Source organism: Theobroma cacao, chromosome 7 (genome assembly GCF_053813885.1).
Source record: "Theobroma cacao isolate CCN51 chromosome 7, ASM5381388v1, whole genome shotgun sequence".
In the NCBI taxonomy this organism is placed as follows: Eukaryota; Viridiplantae; Streptophyta; class Magnoliopsida; order Malvales; family Malvaceae; genus Theobroma; species Theobroma cacao.
In genome coordinates, this window is record NC_142645.1 from 6,504,746 (window position 1) to 6,531,937 (window position 27,192).

Sequence of the window (27,192 nt, forward strand, 5' to 3'; positions counted from 1 at the left end):
TTATAAAATATTATTCAAAATCAAATCTTAATAATAAATAACTATCCCTTAATTATCTGAAACAGTTAAATACAAGACAAATTTTTTTATTTGAATTTTCGTTAAACACCCATTTAATAATATATTATTAACATTTATTAAAATAAATAGTTGGCAAAATTGACAAAACCTAAAGTGCTTCTCATCTTCAATCCGGATCAATTCCTATACTAATATTAATTAAGGTAGGAAGGATAATCTTATTAAATCTAAAGTTTTGTAAAAATATTAAAAAAAAAACTAATGGAAAGAGATTGATTGAGATATCGAAGGGACAGGGAAAGCAAAACTAGCCATGCAACAAGTCAGCCTTAACAAAGTCAAAGTAAATGGTTGGAGGCAAAAAAGGCAGGAATCTCGTGAGGCGCCAAAAGGAAATTGATATGGAAGACTTAGCCATACAAATTCAAACAATAACGTATAATTAATTTTTTTTATTATAAATTCATATTTTTAATTTAAAAATTATAATATTTATTATAAAAAATAACTTAAAAGAATAAATAAAAATAACTAAAAGAATAATTACAGAAAGAAAAGAAAGTATTTAAAGGGGAGAAAAGAAATCTTACTGAAGTGTATGTTTACAAATGAACTGAAGAGACCTATTTATAGACAAATAACCTTCCTTATCTTGATAGAATTTATAAGATGAAGATAACACTTAGAGATTAGATGGATTAAATCTTAATCCAATCTAATTTACATCAAATCTAGATATAGATAGAATAAATAGATATTCACAAAAATATTCATAATACTCCCCATTGAATATCCATTGTGTTAAGGATATATCTCGTTAAAATCTTATAAGAAAAAAACCTCATAAAAAAAATCTGAGTGAAGAAAAAAGAGTACATAATTCTTTTCAAGAATATGCTTATGAAATATTGCCTCATTAAAAACCTTATCAAGAAAAACCTAGTGAGAAAAACCTTGATAAAGGAAAAGAATGCAGTACGTATTTTACTCCCTCTGACAATTGCATTATTTAAGATCTTTAAAACGGCGCATCTCAATATTTTGTACTCACTTTTCAAATGTTGCAGTAGGAAGGGATTTAGTAAACAAATTTGCTAGATTATCATTTGAACGAATTTGTTGAACACTAATATCACACTTTTCTTGAAGGTCATGAGTGAAGAAGAATTTTGATGAAATATATTTTGTTCGATCGCCTTTAATGTATCCTTCATTTAACTGTGCTATGCAAGCAGTATTATTTTCATATAATATTGTTGAAATTTCTTTCTTAGTTGACAAACCACACATTTCTTGAATATGTTGAGTTACAGATATTAACTAGACACATTCACCACTTGCCTCATGAATTGCTAAAATTTCTGCATGATTAGAAGAAGTAGCAACTATAGTTTGCTTTACAGAACACCATGAAATAGCCGTACCCCCATATGTGAACAAGTAACCTATTTGAGATCGGGCTTTATGTGGATCTGATAAATATCTTGCATTTGCATAACCAATTAGATATGGTTTTAATGCATTTGAATAATATAAGCCCATATCCATTGTTCCTTGAAGATATTGAAATATATTTTAATTCTATTCCAATGCCTTCAAGTTGGAGAAGAACTATATCTTGCTAATAAATTACAACAAATGAAATATCAGGTCATGTATTGCGAGCAAGATACATTAATGCTGCAATTGCACTAAAATATGGTACTTCAGGACCAAAAAGTTCTTCATTATCCTCACGAGGTTAGAAATGGTTTTTTTTCACATCTAATGATCTTATAACCATTGGTGAACTCAATGGATGTGCTTTGTCCATATAAAATCGTTTTAGCACTTTCGCTATATAATTAGATGGATGGACAAAAATTTCATTTATCGAGTGTTCAATCTGAGGACCCAAACAAAACTTTGTTTTTCCAAGGTCTTTCATCTCAAATTCTTTCTTTAAATAATCCACGGCTTTTGATAACTTTTTAAGAGTTCCAATAATATTTAGATCATCAGCATAAACAACAATTATCACAAATTCATATTCAAATCTTTTTATAAAAATACATGGGCATATAGGATCATTTTTATAGTTTTCTTTCGATAAATATTCACTAAGGCGAATATACCACATGCGTCCAGATTATTTTAATTCGTATAAAGATTTATTTAATTTGATCGAATAAATTTCTCGAGATTTCAAATTTTGTGCTTCAAGCAACTTAAATCCTTCAACGATTTTCATATAGATATCATTATCAAGTGAGCCGTATAAATAAGCTATAACTACATCCATCAAACGCATTTCAAGCTTTTCATGTATTGTCAGACTAATTAAATATCGAAATGTAATTACATCCACCACAGGAGAATATGTCTCTTCGTAATCAATACCAAGCTTTTGGCTAAAACCTTGTGCAACAAGCTGTACTTTATATCTCACAATCTCATCTTTATATCCCACAAATATCCATTTATATCCCAATGATTTTACGCCATTTGGTGTACGGACTACAGGTCCAAAAACTTCACGTTTTGCAAGTGAATTTAATTCCACTTTGATTGCATCTTTCCACATTTGGCCAATTATTTCTATATCTACATTCTTCAACAGATGTGGGTTCAAGACCCTCATTTTCTTTCATAATGTTGAGCGCTATATTATATGCAAAAATATCGTCGACATTTATTTCATTTCGGTTCCATCTTTTTCCCGTCATGACATAATTTATTGAGATATCTTCATTTTCACTAATTTCAGGTACCTGAATTTCTTCTAAAATTATGTCAGGGGTCTTTTCTAGAGTTTTTGTTTCATCTTCTTGACCATTTTGAATATTTGCTCTTTTTCTTTTTCAAGGATTTTTATCTTTGGAATCGATTGGTCTTCCACGCTTCTGACATGTCTTAGACTCATTAGCAACAACAGATTGTCCTACATCAATTCTGATTGGAGCATTTGCAACTGGTAGATTTAATTACTCTTTGTAGGTCAATAAATGCGTCTAGCAACTATTTTGCTATATTTTGCAAATAAATTATCTTTTGAACTTATTGTTCTCATTGATTTGTGCGAGGATCAAAACTAGATAATGATAATGTATTATAAGATATTTCCTTTTTCAGTTGCTTTTTTTCTCCCCTTAATGTTGGAATTATTGTTTCATCAAAATGACAATCAACAAACCTTGTAGTGAACATGTCACTACCCAAAACTCCCATCGAGCCCGTAAGAACTGCCGCTATGCCCCGATAGGCATTTATCTCCCGAAATGCCAACCGGAACCTCGTAAGACTTAATATCAGTTTCTCGTTTTCCCCGGTGAGTAACTATTGCCAAGTATTATGTTCTAAAGGATTTTGAGCTATTTTCAACTTAAAACTGATAAAATAAAAATTTTATCTCACAGGGGTATTTTGGTCATTTTCCACTGAAAATTTTGAAACCAGTTAAAAATGTAGTAAACAAGTACCAATCGCATAATTCACAATTAAAAATAAGTTTAGGCATCTAAAACCTTTATTTAAAATGAAATTATAATTATTTGAATATAATAAGAAGATAAAACAAAATATTCAATAAAATATTTTATTTTCTTATAAATAGTAATTTTAAAGTTATACGTAAATACTTTTTAAAACATAAAAACAAAATAAATTCATTCATACTGTAACGTAATAAACTAGAGTATTTAAATTAATTTAAATTTATAATATCAAGTGTGCCGACAAATAACTAGAATTAAAGAAAACTGTGAACCTACTGTGTGGAGGATGTTAATTCAATAGAAGCCCTCGATGGAATCAGCTATCTACAGCTTACTTTAAGCTTGAAATGAGTGGAAAGGAGGGTGGTGAGATTATAAAATCCCAGTAAATAAACAAACATCATTTAAATTAGCTAAAGCCGAGTAAAAGGAGACAATTCAAATATCCCATCATTTTTAAGTATTTCACAATTTGAAAATTCATCCCAACCCATGCAAACAAATGTATTTCATTTAATTTCTCATTAAGGCTTATGATTTTCATAAACATTTGGCTCATGCCATCAAATAGTACTCGGTGACACCTTGATCAGAGGTGTACACTCGAGCCTGCCAAGGCTGTTAAAATTTCGTATACACGTAAAACATATTTTTAGTTTGAGAAAAATATAGTCGTTCCTTGGCGTTAGCGGAGTTCATCATCACGAGGTGGTTCGGCGTGACGTGAACTCTAACCATACCTCAGGAGATACCATACGCGCCTCTCCAAACGAAGTACATATATATATCCGGATTTTGTGCCCCTTTAATAGGTTGGTCCACAGAATCCGTCCACTGCAGCAAGCTAAACCCACCATACAATAAAATTCATTCTAACGTGACATGGCAATTATTGTAATTCACAGCCTTTCAAGGCTAAATACACATTTCATATATTTCAACATAAATATCAATTCAGCCATTTATGCAAATATTATCATAAGCCATTTATTCAAATCATAAATTTTTCAACATAACAAGTGGTCTCCAATTACTTTATTTTTCAAAACCATCATTCAATTTTAAAACAATTTATAACATCTTTTCATGTAGACACATTTTGTTTGTAAAACTCAAGATTTACCATTTAATTTCATTTTCATAAAATTTCATCAAAATCGATTAAAAATATACTTTAGATAATAAAAATGATGGTAAGGTTACTCACCTCATAATAGCGGGATTTCTACGTCGTTATTGATTCGTATACGCGTATAATTATACCTAATCGTCGGTCACCTACTTCGTTCAACACGTTTTCCTAGCAACCATTTAAATTCAGTACATTTAGTGAATCAATTCTACTTTTCTCTCTCTCATTCTATCATAAATCTACTCACCTAATTCACATCTTAATATATTTTTACTATAATTAATTGCATCATTCTTTCACGTAATTCTTTAGAGTATTAACACCGGTAACTTACTTACGGTATTAAGTGACTATTTAAACCTTTTAAGCAACTTAAATTTACTTCATATCACCAATTAACCAATGTATAATTAAATAAAATAATTTAACCTCCATATAGTCCAATTTCAAAATAAATTATGGTGAAGAGTAAAGAAATTTTACCCAATTAAGCTAGGTTGGCCTAAATCTCCACCTTTCTTTTCTTTTAGATTTTTCTTCCTTTGTTGTTTTTGGACTCTTATTCTGGACTTCTCCCGTTTCTTTTTAATTGGGTCATGTCCATTCTTCCTTTATTGGATCATGTCCAATTTTCCTTGCTTGTTGGGCCATGCCCATTTTCCTTGTTATTTTCTTTTCCTTTTTTTTCTTTTCTTTTATTTTCTTTTCTTTTCTTTCTTTCTTTCTTTCTCTTCCTTCTTCCTCCAGCCGACCAGCAACCTTGTTGTCTTCCTTTTTCTTCTCTTCACATGCACAAATCGTCCACTCTCTTCTTTTCTCTCCCTCTCACCACCGGTCACACTTATTGTCTTTCAATTCAAAAATTTTCAGCAGCTAAAGCTGCTCCTTTTTACTTCAAAATCAGCAGCTATGTTGCTCTGTTTTTCCTTAAACTTTCAGCAGCTAAGCTGCACCTTTCCCCCCAAGAATTGGCAGCCAAAACAACAACAATTAACCACCCAAAACAGCACCTCAAAACCTTCAAATTTTGTTGCAAAATTTTGCACTTTTTGACCTCCAAAATCAGTAGAAAAATGGCACTTTCCAACCTCCAAAACTAGCAAAAAATAGCTTTTTTCAGCCTCCAAAATCAACCCTAAAATGGCTTTCTTTCCCTTTTTGAATGGTAGCAAAAACAGCCTCTCAACTCAGCTCTCTTTTCCTTTTTGTTTTCTTTTCTCATGCACGGTTTTCTTTTTGTTTTCCTTTCTCATGCACGGTTTTCTTTTTGTTTTTCTTTCTCTCGGTTCTTTCTTCTTCCTTTGCTTTTTTATTTCTCCTTTACTCTCCCTCAACCGACCTCTCTTTTCTTCTTGGTCTTCTTCACTTAGTTTGGTCAATTACATGCACACACACACACACACACACACACACACACACACACATATATATATATATATATATATATATATATATATTATTTCTCTCTTGAATGTTCCACAACATTCCAACCGGCCACATCAAAATTTTTTTTTCTTCCTTCATTTGTGGCTTCACATGGTCGCCCCCCCCCCCCCCCCCCCCTCTCCAATTCACCAAGAGTCTTTGACTCTTTTATTGACCACATGGGCAGCTGCCCATGTTGGTCCTATAATATTTTATTTTATTTTATTTTTTTATACACATACTATTATTATTTTACTTTATGTTAATTTTATTTTTCTCATTAATCTCCATTACATATCCTTTAACTTTTATATGTTAAGTTCAACCTTTTTTTTACGTCTAAAAATTTCAATTTTTATCTAACTTCCTTTCTCGATGCATGTACCACCAAAATATAAAAATTGTACCTCAACGCGGTATTACCACAATATTTAAATATTTACTTATTCGCGTTTGTTCAACTTAACAAAACACGCATATATCACTTTTATCGCTTATTTCTACAAAAACTCACTTGTATTTCTTCTCCCCCACTTGAATCAACCATATGATCCTTTTTCATGACTGATTTCGACATTCGGTTAAATATTAATATTTTAATATTATTTAATTAATAAAAATATTATTTTATTCTAAAAATTTTATCTTGTCTCCTTGGTACCCAAAATACCTTATTATGTCTCACTTGACTTCCAAATCGCCTTTTATCTCACAAATTCTCTTCCGATAAAATTATTATTATTTTATTGTTATTTCCTTACGTGCGGATCATTTCATCCTAAACGACTCCTTTCGTCCTTTATCACTTTTAAACATTTTAATTGACTTCAATTTGTATCTGATCAACTTTATTTATCACCATATCAAAGTATGGGGTATTTCAGAACAAATCTCCTGTTGAGGGTTCTAGATATTTAATTATTGATGGAGATTCATATCCAACATATATTCCTAACCTCCTTTGAGGACCCATCTTTGTGCGTTGTGGTGGAGTAATTGGAACATATACCGCACATCTAAAAATTCTTAGATGGGAAATATTTATTTTCTGACCATAAACCAATTGTATAGGGGAGAATTTATGATAACTTGTTGGCTTGATGCGTATAAATGCTGCTGCATGCAAAATGGAATGTCTCCAAATAGAAATTGGGAGTTTGGATTTCATAAGTAATGGCCTTGCAATCAGTTTAAGGCGTTTGATAAATGATTTTGCTAGACCATTTTGTGTATGAACATGACTAATAGATTGTTCAACATTTATTCCAATAGACATGCAATATTCATTAAAAGCTTGAGACATAAATTCACCAGCATTGTCAAGGTGAATTGTCTTGATTGCATAATCAGAAAAATGTGCTCGCAGATGAATTATTTGTGTCAGTAATCTTGCAAATGCCAAATTGTAGGTTGATAACAAGCACATATGTGACCATCTTGTTAATGCATCAATTAAAACCATAAAATATTTGAATGGTCCACATGATGGATGTATGGGTCCACATATGTCACCTTGAATACGTTCCAAAAACATAGGGGATTCAATCTCAACTTTTGCTAGTGATGGTCTTATAATTAATTTACCTTGAGAGCATGCAGCACATGAGAATTCATTAAATTGAAAAATCCATTGGTTTTTCAATGGATGACCACATGAATTTTCAATAATTTTTCGCATCATTATTGATCCGGGATGGCCTAATCGGTCATGTCAAACATTAAAATTATCAATAAACTTCTGGTTTACATAAGTTTCAATCATTTTAATTTTTGTATAGTACATTCCAGAGGACAAGGTGGGTAATTTTTCCAACACACATTTTTTACCCCATATAATAGATGTAATATGAAGATATTCAGTGCCTCTTTCATTTGTTATCTCAATATGACATCCATTCAAACGAATATTTTTAAAACTTAATAAGTTTCTTTGAGACCTTGTAGAAAATAATGCATATTTTATTATGAACTTTATTCCTCCAAGTAGTGACATATTGGCTCTTACAGAGCGTTCAATTAATCTTGTACTACCAGATATTGTATTGACATTAGCTTATTCCATTGTCAAGTGAGAAAAATATTTCGTGTCTTTAAATATAGTATACGTTGTAGCACTATCTATTAGAAAAATATCTTCATCATTGATCTTGGATTTAACTAGATGAATATCCATATTTTCTTCAAGAAAAATAAAATATATATAGTAAGAAACTTATATAAGAGAACATTAAATATAAACTTTGTTGTTAAAATACAAAAAAAAATCTTCCTAATAGATATATTAAAACACAATAACTTCTTAATAGGATTGTACTAAAAATACCAAGTTCCTAATAAAGTTGTACTAAAACACATCAACAAATAATTTAAGAAATTTCATTATTGGGATTTCCATCACCAATCAAATGATCAATCTGTCCTTCAGGGTGGGCAAAAAAATCAGCAACATCTAAGTGTATTATATCAACTTGGCTATCATCTTCAACAAAATTAGTTTTGATATTTTTTCTTTTATCTTTTAGTGATGCTTGATAAAGTTCAACAAGATATTTTAGTGTACAACAAGTGCGTGACCAATGGCCTTTCATGCCATATCGATAACAAATATTTTCTATATTCCTTTTACTTTGTCCACCTTTGTATTTTTCATGTATCTCTTCACTATTCATCCACTTCTAGTAGGTATTCTTATTATCAAAATGATAATTTGTGTAACCACCATGACTGCGATAATTATGACGACATTTTCCACTTCCATGATTATGACCACAACCACGGTCAAAATTTCTAAATGATGTCGTATTCACTTTAAGGAATGGAGCAGAATTAGTTGGTCGAGATTTATGATTTTTCATCAATAGCTCGTTATTTTCCTCAACCACAAGGAGACATGAAATCAGTTCAGAATATTTCTTAAAGCCTTTTTCACAATATTGCTACTACAGGAGTACGTTTGAGGCATGAAAAGTAGAGAATATTTTTTCTAACAAATCAGCATCAGTCACCTTTTCTCCACACAATTTTAGTTTAGAACTAATTTTGTATAATGTTGAGTTATACTCACTTACAATTTTAAAATCTTGTAATCACAGATACATCCAATCATAACGAGCTTTTGGCAGAATTACAACCTTTTTGGTGGCCATATCTCTCCTTTAGACTTTTCCAAAGATCGACAGGATCTTTTATTGTGAGATACTCAATTTTTAATCCTTCATGAAGATAATGGCGAAGGAAAATCATTGCTTTTGCCTTATCCTGATTAGATGTTTTATTTTCTTCTTTGATTGTGTCTCCAAGACCCATAGCATCTAAATGGATTTCGGCATCTAAAATCCAAGATAGATAGTTCTTGTTAGTAATATGAAGAGCCACAAATTCAAGCTTTGTAAGATTTGACATTGTGATAGCTTAAAAGAAAAATGTAAATATATCGTAATTGGCAAGCAAAACAATAAATTGACTGACAAAAAAATTAATATAAAATTAAAAATTGACTTATTATAAATTGATAAAATTTGGGCAAAACACTGAAGTGATAATAGACAAAAATCACCTGAAGAAAAATTCAACTTTGACTTTGTGAAGCTTAAATATGAGAGATTAGAGAATCGTTTTGATAACCTGTTATGAAAAAAAAAACTTAAAAGAACAAATAAAAATAACTGAAAGAACAATTAAAGAAAGGAAAGAAAGTATTTATGGGGGAGAAAAGAGATCTTATTGAAGTGTGTGTTTACAAATGAACTGAGGGGACCTATTTATAAGGATATAACTCTCTTATCTTGATAGAATTTACAAAATGAAGATAACACTTAGAGATTAGATAGATTAAATCCTAATCCAATCTAATTTACATCAAATCTAAATATAAATAGAATAAATGTATATTCACAAAAATATTCATAATATAAATTATTGATTAAATTTTATTTTAACAAAAAAATGAGATTTTATCATTGATCTTCCTAAACAGGTTTTGGCAGTCGGTTGGTGTTCAAACATATGCAGTGGAGTCACATTTCTATCAAGCATATGCAAAAGCAGTACCATAATCACTGAAGCAGCAAACATTGGTAGTGGACCAAAAATCCATAGCAGTAGAGTAGTGGCATAATAAATTGCTCGTAAGCCAACCGACCAACAAGTACTTCCCCATATCACTGCCTTCTAGACATAACTTACCGGAATATCTGCATTTGGCATGCTGATGAGGAAACTAGAATGCACAAGTTGCCTTGCACATTAAAGGAAAGAACCAAAAGCCACTAGGAAGCAGATAAGAAGGCTGATGTATTTGACAGAAATGATTGATGAGCTTGTGTTGCCATAGTTAAGACTATTTTTGAATACATTATGAGAAGAGTTTCCAAGCCATGTTCCAATGAGGGAACTCAGAGCAAGGGATATTGTCGCCATGAAAGTTGCTGCTGATATTTCGCTGTTGATTGTTGCTAGTGATAAACCTCTATCTTTTGCCTCAACCTGCAAGTGCTAATCATAAGGTTACTGAACAAGCTGAATTTTGTTATTTGCGGGGTGGATTAAAGAAAGCTCACCTGCAACATTCTCTCAACCCAAGCTTTCCTCATGTGATTTTCATAGCCGATGACAGTAGTTTGGGGAAATTTCAGGCATCTGTATAGAAGGAAGACATGGTAGGCAGACATGAAAAATGAGCCACTTGGTACCAAAACTACATCCAAGTATTCCTTCCAAACCATTATCTTTGTCGCCAGGATTCAGTATTCATAAGCTTCTGGTATTATGTGAGTTTATACTTTAGAGAGGGTCTGTTTAACTAATAAAGCTGTCATAGGGTCTTGTTTAACCAAGTTTATCAAACTCTTTGCTTAATCATGGCATATTGTAGCTTTACCTGAATTCTCCTTTTTCCTACATCTATCATGGAAGGATTATTTTAATTATTTTGTTACCATATCTACACTAATATACAATAGGATAACAACTTGCTCATCCAACTCCCTCACTCTCTTTCTATGTTCTCTTCAGTTTTATAAGCACCACTTTCCCATCTTCTATTTTTCTATTCACAAACATGAGTGTCCACAATTATTCTTACTATTATTTATTGATTACTTTTTATAGCACTCACTACCTGTGTGGGAAAAAATGAAGAAAAACTACATGTAAAGAAGGAAAAAAATGCTTTATAAAAATCAATTCTCATGTTGGTTCTTATCTTTACTTTTCCAGTAGAATACATTATTTTCATATAATTCTTTGATTATTCAATTGTAATCAGTTCAGTCTGTCTCTCCAATTTGGTTGAGACCAACTCAACTAGCGACTTTATATATTAATATATAGGTTTAAGTCTTCCAATCTATTAAGACCAAACATTCAATGTAGTCCTACTTTCAAAGGAAGATGCATGATTTATTTATACAATGAAGTTCAGTCAAATCAAGGAAAATTGTTAACACTGTTACATCAGAGAAGGATACAGTAAGGCTAAACTTGGATTTGGTCTATAATCATGCATGGGAAGATGCTCAGAACTTGGATCCTTAAGGTATGAGGATCAATGCAACAGATGCACATGATTTTATTCAGGCTAGCAATGAAAAGATCTTAGAGATGGTACAAGATGCTGCTAATTTGAATTGCTGGAAGTTCTGCTGACATCATTCAAGATGGAAATGGAGTGAACAACTGTTCTTTGCTGTCTTCTGCTTCAAGCCTACCTAGTTGATTCTGAACTTACTGACTCAATGCTGGTTGCTTTGCTCATATTCTTTCAGGTAACATCACTATGATGCACCTCAAGGTTTGCTTCAATTAGCATCTGATCTGTCATGCTTCTCTGCAGCTAAATCCTCGTTTATCTTTGTAAACAGATTATGAGAGTTGACCTTGGCTGATTCGAAATTATGCAAAGGGGTTACATTTCTGTCAAGGTTATGCAAACTCACCACCATAATCACTGAAGCAGCAAACATTGGGATTGGACCAAAAATCCACAGCAGCAAAGTAGTGGCGAAGTAAATTGCTCGTAAACCGACTGACCAACAAGCACTTCCTCTTATCACTGCCTTCTGGATATAACTTACTGGAATATCTGCATTGGGCATGCTGATGAGGAAACTAGCATGGGCAAAGTTCCCAACACATTGAAGAAAAGAACCGAAAGCCACCAGGAAGCACATAAGAAGACTGATGTATTTGACAGAAATGATTGATGAGCTTGTATTGCCATAAATCAGACTATTTCTGAAGAGACTATGAGAAGATTCTGCAACCCATGTTCCAATAAGGGAACTCAAAGCTAGAGATATTGTTGCCAGGAAAGTTGCTGCTGATATTGTGGAGTTGATTGTCGTTAATGCCAAACCTCTATCCTTTGCCTCAACCTGCAAAAATGTTCATCATCATAACTACAGGTGAACAATCTAAGCTGGGTTTTGTTTATATTTTGGCCTTCTGGGGGATGAACATAGGAGCTCACCTGCAACATTCTCTCTACCCAAGCTTTCTTGCAGTGGTTCTCATAGCCAATGACAGTGGTTTGAGGGAGTTTGAGGCATCTGTATAGAAGAAAGACATGGTAAGCTGACATAATCAGTAACCCACTTGGGACCAAAACTAAATCCAAGTATTCCTTCGTCCATGCCATTACTTCTGTCTTTCAAATCAACCGTAGAAGAGATGTAACCAGTGTTCAGTATTAATAAGCGTCTGCTAACAAGGCCAATTGTGATTAATTTCATTTCATAGTGGATTAGTTTAACTAATGATGTTGTGTTGCTCTGGCACATTGTCTTATTTGGATTAAAATATAGACAATCACCATATAAAATACTGCTTTTTTTATGGATTAAAATGCAACTTAGCATAGTTTTTTCTGTTAGCAAAACAGGGAGTGAGACTGAACCCCTTCCCATAAATAATTACATAGATGACTGATGAGCATCAAATGCAAAGATTTTTTTTCTCTCATTTTTCCTTTCAATAATTAAAATTTATAATACACGTTTTATGTATATAAATTGAGAATTCGGTTTAATGATAAGTGTATATATTTTATTTAATTCAAATGAAGATATATACGAATAAAGTATTTTTTATTTTAACATATTCAACTTGACTGTTAAAATATTCAAACTTTATTAAAATTCACATAAAATTACAAAATATTATTCAAAATCAAATCTTAATAATAAATAACTATCCCTTAATTATCCGAAACAGTTAAATACAAGACAAATTTTTTTATTTGAATTCTCGTTAAACACCCATTTAATAATATATTATTAATATTTATTAAAATAAATAGTTGGCAAAATTGACAACCTAAAGTGCTTCTCATCTTCAATCCGGATCAATCCCTATACTAATATTAATTAAGGTAGGAAGGATAATCTTATTAAATCTAAAGTTTTGTAAAAATATTAAAAAAAAAATTAATGGAAAGAGATTGATTGAGATATCGAAGGGACAGGGAAAGCAAAACTAGCCATGCAACAAGTCAGCCTTAACAAAGTCAAAGTAAATGGTTGGAGGCAAAAAAGGCACGAATCTCGTGAGGCGCCAAAAGGAAATTGATATGGAAGACTTAGCCATACAAATTCAAACAATAACGTATAATTAATTTTTTTTATTATAAATTCATATTTTTAATTTAAAAATTATAATATTTATTATAAAAAATAACTTAAAAGAACAAATAAAAATAACTAAAAGAATAATTAAAGAAAGAAAAGAAAATATTTAAAGGGGAGAAAAGAGATCTTATTGAAGTGTATGTTTACAAATGAACTGAAGAGACCTATTTATAGACAAATAACCCTCCTTATCTTGATAGAATTTATAAGATGAAGATAACACTTAGAGATTAGATTGATTAAATCTTAATCCAATCTAATTTACATCAAATCTAGATATAGATAGAATAAATAGATATTCACAAAAATATTCATAATACTCCCTCTTGAATATCCATTGTGTTAAGGATATGTCTCGTTAAAACCTTATAAGAAAAAAACCTCATAAAAAAAATCTGAGTGAAGGAAAAAGAGTACATAATTCTTTTCAAGAATATGCTTATAAAATATTGCCTCATTAAAAACCTTATCAAGAAAAACCCAGTGAGAAAAACCTTGATGAAGGAAAAGAGTGCAGTGCGTATTTTACTCCCTCTGACAACTGCATTATTTAAGATCTTTAAAACGGCGCATCTCAATCTTTTGTACTGACTTTTCAAATGTTGCAGTAGGAAGGGATTTAGTAAACAAATTTGCTAGATTATCACTTGAACGAATTTGTTGAACACTAATATCACACTTTTCTTGAAGGTCATGAGTGAAGAAGAATTTTGACGAAATATATTTTGTTCGATCGCCTTTAATGTATCCTTCCTTTAACTGTGCTATGCAAGCAGTATTATCTTCATATAATATTGTTGAAATTTCTTTCTTAGTTGACAAACCACACATTTCTTGAATATGTTGAGTTACAGATATTAACTAGACACATTCACCACTTGCCTCATGAATTGCTAAAATTTGTACATGGTTAGAAGAAGTAGCAACTATAGTTTGCTTTACAAAACACCATGAAATAGCCGTACCCCCATATGTGAATAAGTAACCTATCTGAGATCAGGTTTTATGTGGATCTGATAAATATCTTGCATTTGCATAACCAATTAGATATGGTTTTAATGCATTTGAATAATATAAGCCCATATCCATTGTTCCTTGAAGATATTGAAGTATATTTTAATTCTATTCCAATGCCTTCAAGTTGGAGAAGAACTATATCTTGCTAATAAATTACAACAAATGAAATATCAGGTCATGTATTGCTAGCAAGATACATTAATGCTGCAATTGCACTAAAATATGGTACTTCAGGACCAAGAAGTTCTTCATTATCCTCACGAGGTCAGAAATGGTTTTTTTTCACATCTAATGATCTTATAACCATTGGTGAACTCAATGGATGTGCTTTGTCCATATAAAATCGTTTTAGCACTTTCGCTATATAATTAAATGGATGGACAAAAATTTCATTTATCGAGTGTTCAATCTGAGAACCCAAACAAAACTTTGTTTTTCCAAGGTCTTTCATCTCAAATTCTTTCTTTAAATAATCCACGGCTTTTGATAACTTTTTAAGAGTTCCAATAATATTTAGATCATCAGCATAAACAACAATTATCACAAATTCATATTCGAATCTTTTTATAAAAACACATGGGCATATAGGATCATTTTTATAGTTTTCTTTCGATAAATATTCACTAAGGCGATTATACCACATGCGTCCAGATTATTTTAATTCGTATAAAGATTTATTTACTTTGATCGAATAAATTTCTCGATATTTCAAATTTTGTGCTTCAAGCAACTTAAATCCTTAAGCGATTTTCATATAAATATCATTATCAAGTGAGCCGTATAAATAGGCTATAACTACATCCATCAAACGCATTTCAAGCTTTTCATGTATTGCCAGACTAATTAAATATCAAAATGTAATTACATCCACCACAGGAGAATATGTCTCTTCATAATCAATACCAAGCTTTTGGCTAAAACCTTGTGCAACAAGCTGCACTTTATATCTCACAATCTCATCTTTATATCCCACAAATATCCATTTATATCCCAATGATTTTACGCCATTTGGTGTACGGACTACAGGTCCAAAAACTTCACGTTTTGCAAGTGAATTTAATTCCACTTTGATTGCATCTTTCCACATTTGGCTAATTATTTCTATATCTACATTCTTCAACAGATGTGGGTTCAAGACCCTCATTTTCTTTCATAATGTTGAGCGCTACATTATATGCAAAAATATCGTCGACATTTATTTCATTTCGGTTCCATCTTTTTCCCGTCATGACATAATTTATTGAGATATCTTCATTTTCACTAATTTCAGGTACCTGAATTTCTTCTAAAATTATGTCAGGGGTCTTTTCTAGAGTTTTTGTTTCATCTTCTTGACCATTTTGAATATTTACTCTTTTTCTTTTTCAAGGATTTTTATCTTTGGAATCGATTGGTCTTCCACGCTTCTGACATGTCTTAGACTCATTAGCAACAACAGATTGTCCTACATCAATTCTGATTGGAGCATTTGCAACTGGTAGATTTAATTACTCTTTGTAGGTCAATAAATGCGTCTAGCAACTATTTTGCTATATTTTGCAAATAAATTATCTTTTGAACTTATTGTTCTCATTGATTTGTGAGAGGATCAAAACTAGATAATGATAATGTATTATAAGATATTTCCTTTTTTAGCTGCTTTTTTTCTCCCCTTAATGTTAGAAAAATTATTTCATCAAAATGACAATCAACAAACCTTGTAGTGAACATGTCACTACCCAAAAATCCCCTCGAGCCCGTAAGAACTGCCGTTATGCCCCGATAGGCATTTATCTCCCGAAATGCCAACCGAAACCTCGTAAGGCTTAATATCAGTTTCTCGTTTTCCTCGGTGAGTAACTATTACCAAATATTATGTTCTAAAGGATTTTGAGCTATTTTCAACTTAAAACTGATAAAATAAAAAATTTTATCTCACAGGGGTATTTTGGTCATTTTCCACTGAAAATTTTGAAACCAGTTAAAAATGTAGTAAACAAGTACCAATCGTATAACTCACAATTAAAAATAAGTTTAGGCATCTAAAACCTTTATTTAAAATGAAATTATAATTATTTGAATATAATAAGAAGATAAAACAAAATATTCAATAAAATATTTTATTTTCTTATAAATAGTAATTTTAAAGTTATACGTAAATACTTTTTAAAATATAAAAACAAAATAAATTCATTCATACTGTAACGTAATAAACTAGAGTATTTAAATTAATTTAAATTTATAATATCAAGTGTGCCGACAAATAACTAGAATTAAAGAAAACTGTGAACCTACTGTGTGGAGGATGTTAATCCAATAGAAGCCCTCGATGGAATCAGCTATCTACAGCTTACTTTAAGCCTGAAATGGGTGGAAAGGAGGGTGGTGAGATTATAAAATCCCAGTGAGTAAACAAACATCATTTAAATTAACTAATGCCGAGTAAAACGAGACAATTCAAATATCCCATCATTTTTAAGTATTTCACAATTTGAAAATTCATCCCAACTCATGCAAACAAATGTATTTCATTTAATTTCTCATTAAGGCTTATGATTTTCATAAACATTTGGCTCATGCCATCAAATAGTACTCGGTGACACCTTGATCAGAGGTGTACACTCAAGCCCGCTAAGGCTGTTAAAATTTCGTATACACGTAAAACATATTTTTAGTTTGAGAAAAACATAGCCGTTCCTTAGCGTTAGCGGAGTTCATCATCACGAGGTGGTTCGGCGTGACGTGAACTCTAACCATACCTCAGGAGATACCCTACGCGCCTCTCCAACCGAAGTACATATATATATCAGGATTATGTGCCCCTTTAATAGGTTGGTCCATAGAATCCGCCCACTGCAGCAAGCTAAACCCACCATACAATAAAATTCATTCTAGCGTGACATGACAATTATTGTAATTCACAGCCTTTCAAGGCTAAATACACATTTCATACATTTCAACATAAATATCAATTCAGTCATTCATGCAAATATTATCATAAGCCATTTATTCAAATCATAAATTTTTCAACATAACAAGTGGTCTCCAATTACTTTATTTTTCAAAATCATCATTCAATTTTAAAACAATTTATAACATCTTTTCATGTAGACACATTTTGTTTGTAAAACTCAAGATTTACCATTTAATTTCATTTTCATAAAATTTCATCAAAATCGATTAAAAATATACTTTAGATAATAAAAATGATGGTAAGGTTACTCACCTCATAATAACGGGATTTCTACGTCGCTATTGATTCGTATACGCGTATAATTATACCTAATCGTCGGTCACCTACTTCATTCAACACGTTTTCCTAGCAACCATTTAAATTCAATACATTTAGTGAATCAATTCTACTTTTCTCTCTCTCATTCTATCATAAATCTACTCACCTAATTCACATCTTAATATATTTTTACTATAATTAATTGCATCATTCTTTCACGTAATTCTTTAGAGTATTAACACCGGTAACTTACTTACGGTATTAAGTGCCTATTTCAACCTTCTAAGCAACTTAAATTTACTTCATATCACCAATTAACCAATGCATAATTAAATAAAATAATTTAACCTCCATATAGTCCAATTTCAAAATAAATTATGGTGAAGAGTCAAGAAATTTTACCCAATTAAGCTAGGTTGGCCTAAATCTCTACCTTTCTTTTCTTTTAGATTTTTCTTCCTTTGTTGTTTTTGGACTCTTATTCATGGACTTCTCCCATTTCTTTTTAATTGGGTCATGTCCATTCTTCCTTTATTGGATCATGTCCAATTTTCCTTGCTTGTTGGGCCATGCCCATTTTCCTTGTTATTTTCTTTTCCTTTTTTTTCTTTTCTTTTATTTTATTTTCTTTTCTTTCTTTCTTTCTTTCTCTTCCTTCTTCCTCCAACCGACCAGCAACCTTGTTGTCTTCCTTTTTCTTCTCTTCACATGCACAAATCGTCCACTCTCTTCTTTTCTCTCCCTCTCACCACCGGTCACACTTATTGTCTTTCAATTCAAAAATTTTCAGCAGCTAAAGCTGCTCCTTTTTACTTCAAAATCAGCAGCTATGCTGCTCTGTTTTTCTTTAAACTTTCAGCAGCTAAGCTGCACCTTTCCCCTCAAGAATTGGCAGCCAAAACAACAACAATTAACCACCCAAAACAGCACCTCAAAACCTTCAAATTTTGTTGCAAAATTCTGCACTTTTTGACCTCCAAAATCAGTAGAAAAATGGCACTTTCCAACCTCCAAAACTAGCAAAAAAATAGCTCTTTTCAACCTCCAAAATCAGCCCTAAAATGGCTCTCTTTCCCTTCTTGAATGGTAGCAAAAACAGCCTCTCAACTCAGCTCTCTTTTCCTTTTTGTTTTCCTTTCTCATGCACGGTTTTCTTTTTGTTTTTCTTTCTCTCGGTTCTTTCTTCTTCCTTTGCTCTTTTCTTTCTCCTTTACTCTCCCTCAACCGACCTCTCTTTTCTTCTTGGTCTTCTTCACTTAGTTTGGTCAATTACACACACACACACACACACACACACACACATATATATATATATATTTTTTTTTTTTTATTTCTCTCTTGAATGTTCCACAACATTCCAACCGGCCACATCAAAATTTTTTTTTCTTCCTTCACTTGTTGCTTCACATGGTCGCCCCCCCCCCCCCCCCCCCCAACCCCCTCCAATTCACCAAGAGTCTTTGACTCTTTTATTGACCACATGGGCAGTTGCCCATGTTGGTCCTATAATATTTTATTTTTTTATACACATACTATTATTATTTTACTTTATATTAATTTTATTTTTCTCATTAATTTCCATTACATATCCTTTAACTTTTATATGTTAAGTTCGATCTTTTTTTTACGTCTAAAAATTTCAATTTTCATCTAACTTCCTTTCTCGATGCATGTACCACCAAAATATAAAAATTGTACCTCAACGCGGTATTACCATAATATTTAAATATTTACTTATCCGCGTTTGTTCGACTTAACAAAACACGCATATATCACTTTTATCGCTTATTTCTACAAAAATTCACTTGTATTTCTTCTCCCCCACTTGAATCAACCATATGATCCTTTTTCATGACTGATTTCGACATTCGGTTAAATATTAATATTTTAATATTATTTAATTAATAAAAATATTATTTTATTTTAAAAATTTTATCTTGTCTCCTTGGTACCCAAAATACCTTATTATGCCTCACTTGACTTCCAAATCGCCTTTTATCTCACAAATTCTCCTCCGATAAAATTATTATTATTTTATTGTTATTTCCTCACGTGCGGATCATTTTATCCTAAACGACTCCTTTCGTCCTTTATCACTTTTAAACATTTTAATTGACTTCAATTTGTATCCGATCAACTTTATTTATCACCATATCAAAGTATGGGGTATTTCAGAACAAATCTCCTGTTGAGGGTTCTAGATATTTAATTATTGATGGAGATTCATATCCAACATATATTCCTAACCTCCTTTGAGGACCCATCTTTGTGCGTTGTGGTGGAGTAATTGGAACATATACCGCACATCTAAAAATTCTTAGATGGGAAATATTTATTTTCTGACCATAAACCAATTGTATAGGGGAGAATTTATGATAACTTGTTGGCTTGATGCGTACAAATGCTGCTGCATGCAAAATGGAATGTCCCCAAATAGAAATTGGGAGTTTGGATTTCATAAGTAATGGCCTTGCAATCAGTTTAAGGCGTTTGATAAATGATTTTGCTAGACCATTTTGTGTATGAACATGACTAATAGATTGTTCAACATTTATTCCAATAGACATGCAATATTCATTAAAAGCTTGAGACATAAATTCACCAGCATTGTCAAGGTGAATTGTCTTGATTGCATAATCAGAAAAATGTGCTCGAAGATGAATTATTTGTGTCAGTAATCTTGCAAATGCCAAATTGCAGGTTGATAACAAGCACATATGTGACCATCTTGTTAATGCATCAATTAAAACCATAAAATATTTGAATGGTCCACATGATGGATGTATGGGTCCACCTATGTCACCTTGAATACGTTCCAAAAACATAGGGGATTCAATCTCAACTTTTGCTGGTGATGGTCTTATAATTAATTTACCTTGAGAGCATGCAGCACATGAGAATTCATTAAATTGAAAAATCCACTAGTTTTTCAATGGATGACCACATGAATTTTCAATAATTTTTCGCATCATTATTGACCCGGGATGGCTTAATCGGTCATGTCAAACATTAAAATTATCAGTAAACTTCTGGTTTACATAAGTTTCAATCATTTTAATTTTTGTGTAGTACATTCCAAAGGACAAGGTGGGTCATTTTTCCAACACACATTTTTTACCCCATATAATAGATGTAATATGAAGATATTCAAAGCCTCTTTCATTTGTTATCTCAATATGACATCCATCCAAACGAATATTTTTAAAACTTAATAAGTTTCTTTGAGACCTTGTAGAAAATAATGCATATTTTATTATGAACTTTATTCCTCCAAGTAGTGACATATTGGCTCTTACAAAGCCTTCAATTAATCTTGTACTACCAGATATTGTATTGACATTAGCTTATTCCATTGTCAAGTGAGAAAAATATTTCTTGTCTTTAAATATAGTATGCGTTGTAGCACTATCTATTAGAAAAATATCTTCGTCATTGATCTTGGATTTAACTAGATGAATATCCATATTTTCTTCAAGAAAAATAAAATATATATAGTAAGAAACTTATATAAGAGAACATTAAATATAAACTTTGTTGTTAAAATACAAAAAAAAATCTTCCTAATAGATATATTAAAACACAATAAATTCTTAATAGAATTGTACTAAAAATACTAAGTTCCTAATAAAGTTGTACTAAAACACATCAACAAATAATTTAAGAAATTTCATTATTGGGATTTCCATCACCAATCAAATGATCAATCTGTCCTTCAGGGTGGGCAAAAAAATCAGCAACATCTAAGTGTATTATATCAACTTGGCTATCATCTTCAACAAAATTAGTTTTGATATTTTTTCTTTTATCTTTTAGTGATGCTTGATAAAGTTCAACAAGATATTTTAGTGTACAACAAGTGCGTGACCAATGGCCTTTCATGCCATATCGATAACAAATATTTTCTATATTCCTTTTACTTTGTCCACCTTTGTATTTTTCATGTATCTCTTCACTATTCATCCACTTCTAGTAGGTATTCTTATTATCAAAATGATAATTTGTGTAACCGCCATGACTGAGATAATTATGACGACCTTTTCCACTTCCATGATTATGACCACAACCACGGTCAAAATTTCTAAATGATGTCGTATTCACTTTAAGGAATGGAGCAGAATTAGTTGGTCGAGATTTATGATTTTTCATCAATAGCTCGTTATTTTCCTCAACCACAAGGAGACATGAAATCAGTTCAGAGTATTTTTTAAAGCCTTTTTCACAATATTGCTACTGCAGGAGCACGTTTGAGGCATGAAAAGTAGAGAATATTTTTTCTAACAAATCAGCATTAGTCACCTTTTCTCCACACAATTTTAGTTTAGAACTAATTTTGTATAATGTTGAGTTATACTCACTTACAATTTTAAAATCTTGTAATCGCAGATACATCCAATCATAACGAGCTTTTGGCAGAATTACAACATTTTTGGTGGCCATATCTCTCCTTTAGACTTTTCCAAAGATCGACTGGATCTTTTATTGTGAGATACTCAATTTTTAATCCTTCATGAAGATAATGGCGAAGGAAAATCATTGTTTTTGCCTTATCCTGATTAGATGTTTTATTTTCTTCTTTGATTGTGTCTCCAAGACCCATAGCATCTAAATGGATTTCGGCATCTAAAATCCAAGATAGATAGTTCTTGTTAGTAATATGAAGAGCCACAAATTCAAGCTTTGTAAGATTTGACATTGTGATAGCTTAAAAGAAAAACGTAAATATATCGTAATTGGCAAGCAAAACAATAAATTGACTGACAAAAAAAATTAATATAAAATTGACAAAAATCACCTGAAGAAAAATTGAACTTTGACTTTGTGAAGCTTAAATATGAGAGATTAGAGAATCGTGTTGATAACCTGTTATGAAAAAAAAACTTAAAAGAACAAATAAAAATAACTGAAAGAACAATTAAAGAAAGGAAAGAAAGTATTTATGGGGGAGAAAAGAGATCTTATTGAAGTGTGTGTTTACAAATGAACTGAGGGGGCCTATTTATAAGCAAATAACTCTCTTATCTTGATAGAATTTACAAAATGAAGATAACACTTAGAGATTAGATGGATTAAATCATAATCCAATCTAATTTACATCAAATCTAAATATAGATAGAATAAATAGATATTCACAAAAATATTCATAATATAAATTATTGATTAAATTTTATTTTAACAAAAAAATGAGATTTTATCATTGATCTTCCTAAACAGGTTTTGGCAGTCGGTTGGTGTTCAAACATATGCAGTGGAGTCACATTTCTATCAAGCATATGCAAAAGCAGTACCATAATCACTGAAGCAGCAAACATTGGTAGTGGACCAAAAATCCATAGCAGTAGAGTAGTGGCATAATAAATTGCTCGTAAGCCAACCGACCAACAAGTACTTCCCCATATCACTGCCTTCTAGACATAACTTACCGGAATATCTGCATTTGGCATGCTGATGAGGAAACTAGAATGAACAAGTTGCCTTGCACATTAAAGGAAAGAACCAAAAGCCACTAGGAAGCAGATAAGAAGGCTGATGTATTTGACAGAAATGATTGATGAGCATGTGTTGCCATAGATAAGACTATTTTTGAATACATTATGAGAAGAGTTTCCAAGCCATGTTCCAATGAGGGAACTCAGAGCAAGGGATATTGTCGCCATGAAAGTTGCTGCTGATATTTCGCTGTTGATTGTTGCTAGTGATAAACCTCTATCTTTTGCCTCAACCTGCAAGTGCTAATCATAATGTTACTGAACAAGCTGAATTTTGTTATTTGCGGGGTGGATTAAAGAAAGCTCACCTGCAACATTCTCTCAACCCAAGCTTTCCTCATGTGATTTTCATAGCCGATGACAGTAGTTTGAGGAAATTTCAGGCATCTGTATAGAAGGAAGACATGGTAGGCAGACATGAAAAATGACCCACTTGGTACCAAAACTACATCCAAGTATTCCTTCCAAACCATTATCTTTGTCGCCAGGATTCAGTATTCATAAGCTTCTGGTATTATGTGAGTTTATACTTTAGAGAGGGTCTGTTTAACTAATAAAGCTGTCATAGGGTCTTGTTTAACCAAGTTTATCAAACTCTTTGCTTAATCATGGCATATTGTAGCTTTACCTGAATTCTCCTTTTTCCTACATCTATCATGGAAGGATTATTTTAATTATTTTGTTACCATATCTACACTAATATACAATAGGATAACAACTTGCTCATCCAACTCCCTCACTCTCTTTCTATGTTCTCTTCAGTTTTATAAGCACCACTTTCCCATCTTCTATTTTTCTATTCACAAACATGAGTGTCCACAATTATTCTTACTATTATTTATTGATTACTTTTTATAGCACTCACTACCTGTGTGGGAAAAAATGAAGAAAAACTACATGTAAAGAAGGAAAAAAATGCTTTATAAAAATCAATTCTCATGTTGGATCTTATCTTTACTTTTCCAGTAGAATACATTATTTTCATATAATTCTTTGAATATTCAATTGTAATCAGTTCAGTCTGTCTCTCCAATTTGATTGAGACCAACTCAACTAGCGACTTTATATATTAATATATAGGTTTAAGTCTTCCAACATTGAGACCAAACATTCAATCTATTAAGACCAAACATTCAATGTAGTCCTACTTTCAAAGGAAGATGCTTGATTTATTTATACAATGAAGTTCAGTCAAATCAAGGAAAATTGTTAACACTATTACATCAGAGAAGGATACAGTGAGGCTAAACTTGGATTTGGTCTATAAGCATGCATGGGAAGATGGTCAGAACTTGGATCCTTAAGGTATGAGGATCAATGCAACAGTTGCACATGATTTTATTCAGGCTAGCCATGAAAAGATCCTAGACATAGAACAAAATGCTGCTAATATGAATTGCTGGAAGTTCTGCTGGAATCATTCAAGATGGAAATGAAGTGAACAACTGTTCTTTGCTGTCTTCTGCTTCAAGCCTACCTAGTTGATTCTGAACTTACTGACTCAATGCTGGTTGCTTTGCTCATATTCTTTCAGGTAACATCACTATAGTGCACCTCAAGGTTTGCTTCATTTAGCATCTGATCTGTCATGCTTCTCAGTAACCCTTGCTACTGCAGCTAAATCCTCGTTGATCTTTGTAAACAGATTATGAGAGTTGGACTTGGCTGATTCGAACTTATGCAAAGGGGTTACATTTCTGTCAAGGTTATGCAAACTCACCACCATAATCACTGAAGCAGCAAACATTGGGATTGGACCAAAAATCCACAGCAGCAAAGTAGTGGCAAAGTAAATTGCTCGTAAACCGACTGACCAACAAGCACTTCCTCTTATCACTGCCTTCTGGATACAACTTACTGGAATATCTGCATTGGGCATGCTGATGAGGAAACTAGCATGGGCAAAGTTCCCAACACATTGAAGAAAAGAACCGAAAGCCACCAGGAAGCAGAAAAGAAGGCTGATATATTTGACAGAAATGATTGATGAGCTTGTATTGCCATAAATCAGACTATTTCTGAAGAGACTACTAGAAGATTCTGCAAGCCATGTTCCAATAAGGGAACTCAAAGTTAGAGATATTGTTGCCAGGAAAGTTGCTGCTGATATCGTGGAGTTGATTGCTGTCAATGCCAAACCTCTATCCTTTGCCTCAACCTGCAAAAATGTTCATCATCATAACTACAGGTGAACAATCTAAGCTGGGTTTTGTTTATATTTTGGCCTTCTTGGGGATGAACATAGGAGCTCACCTGCAACATTCTCTCTACCCAAGCTTTCTTGCAGTGGTTCTCATAGCCACTGACAGTGGTTTGAGGGAGTTTGAGGCATCTGTATAGAAGAAAGACATGGTAAGCTGACATAATCAGTAACCCACTTGGGACCAAAACTAAATCCAAGTATTCCTTCGTCCATGCCATTCCTTTGTCTCTCAAAACAACTGTAGAGGAGATGTAGCCAGTGTTCGGTATTAATAAAAGCCTCTGCTAACATGGCCAGTGGTCACTTGTGATTAATTTCATTTCATAGTGGATTAGTTTAACTAATGATGTTGTATTGCTCTGGCACATTGTCTTATTTGGATTAAAATATAGACAATCACCATAAAAAATACTGCTTTTTTTATGGATTAAAATGCAACTTAGCATAGTTTTTCTGTTAGCAAAACAGCGAGTAAGACTGAAGCCCCTTCCCAGAAATAATTACATAGATGACTGATGAACATCAAATGCAAAGATTTTTTTTTCTCTCATTTTTCCTTTCAATAATTAGAATTTATAATACATGTTTTATGTATATAAATTGAGAATTCGGTTTTATAATAAGTGTATGTATTTTATTTAATTCAAATAAAGATATATACGAATAAGGTATATGTTATTTATCAAAATATCCGAACACTATTAAAATTTGCATAAAATTACAAAATACTATTCAAAATCAAATCTTAATAGTAAAGAATTATCTGTTAATTATCAGTTAACCCAAAGTAATTAAATACAAGATAAATTTTTTTTATTTGAATTCCCATTAAATACCTATTTAATAATATATTATTAATATTTATTAAAATAAATAGTTGACAAAATTGACAAAACCTAAAGTATTTCCTATCCTCTAATGAGTTCAATCCAGATTGATCCCTATACTAATATTAATTAAGGTAAGAAGGATAATCTTATTAAATATAAAGTTTTGTAAAAATATTAAAAGAAAAACTAATGGAAAGAGATTGATTGAGATATTGAAGGGATAGGGAAAAGCAAAACTAACCACGTAACAAGTCAGCCTAAACAAAGTCAAAGTAAATGATGGGAGGAAAAAGGGCACGAATCTCGTGAGACGGCAAAAGGAAATTGATATGGAAGACTTAGCCATACAAATTCAAACAATAACGTATAATTAATATTTTTATTATAAATTCATATTTTTAATTTAAAAAATATATTATTAAATTATTGATTAAATTTTTTTTAACAAAAAAATGAGATTTTAAAATTTTAAAATGTAAAATTCAAATCTGGTTATAATCTTAATTATATTTTTAATTTTATTTAATTATACACTATCTATAACATATATAATTTTAAAGATCCAAAGCTGATTTTATATTTGGCCACGGTTTTGTTCTCATATCCTATCACGTGGAAAGTTGTAATTTTTATAATTTATAACATACTTAAAAAAAGTCCCAAATGGCTTCCTCTTCTAGTCACGTGAAAGGTATAGAAAAAAAAAGAAAAGAAAAAGAGATAAAAAGATTAAAAAAAAAACACATAGAAAGAGGTCCGTGTACAACGC

General features: G+C 31.7%; 2 protein-coding genes and 2 pseudogenes across 4 annotated transcripts; all 4 read right to left on the reverse strand.

Annotated features, from left to right (window-relative positions):
- Positions 1–9,642: 9,642 nt before the first annotated feature.
- Positions 9,643–10,978, reverse strand: LOC148761566 (uncharacterized; annotated as a pseudogene). The gene is made up of 2 exons (XR_016027547.1): positions 10,611–10,978; positions 9,643–10,536 (listed from the first exon to the last, which is right to left on the reverse strand). The product of XR_016027547.1 is annotated as an uncharacterized LOC148761566 (transcript).
- A 452-nt stretch (positions 10,979–11,430) lies between these two features.
- LOC18594088 (uncharacterized) lies at positions 11,431–12,839 on the reverse strand. Its single transcript, XM_007021542.3, has 2 exons — positions 12,521–12,839; positions 11,431–12,425 (listed from the first exon to the last, which is right to left on the reverse strand). The coding sequence occupies exons 1-2, from the start codon at positions 12,686–12,688 to the stop codon at positions 11,850–11,852; spliced, it is 744 nt and encodes a 247-aa protein (XP_007021604.3). The 5' UTR covers positions 12,689–12,839; the 3' UTR covers positions 11,431–11,849.
- A 9,504-nt stretch (positions 12,840–22,343) lies between these two features.
- Positions 22,344–24,059, reverse strand: LOC148761567 (uncharacterized; annotated as a pseudogene). The gene is made up of 3 exons (XR_016027538.1): positions 23,699–24,059; positions 22,697–23,624; positions 22,344–22,524 (listed from the first exon to the last, which is right to left on the reverse strand). The product of XR_016027538.1 is annotated as an uncharacterized LOC148761567 (transcript).
- Positions 24,060–24,538: 479 nt separating this feature from the next.
- Positions 24,539–26,058, reverse strand: LOC148761568 (uncharacterized). Its single transcript, XM_088807962.1, has 2 exons — positions 25,644–26,058; positions 24,539–25,548 (listed from the first exon to the last, which is right to left on the reverse strand). Exons 1-2 carry the CDS (start codon positions 25,809–25,811, stop codon positions 24,958–24,960), a joined length of 759 nt encoding a protein of 252 aa, XP_088664088.1. The 5' UTR covers positions 25,812–26,058; the 3' UTR covers positions 24,539–24,957.
- Positions 26,059–27,192: the final 1,134 nt, after the last annotated feature.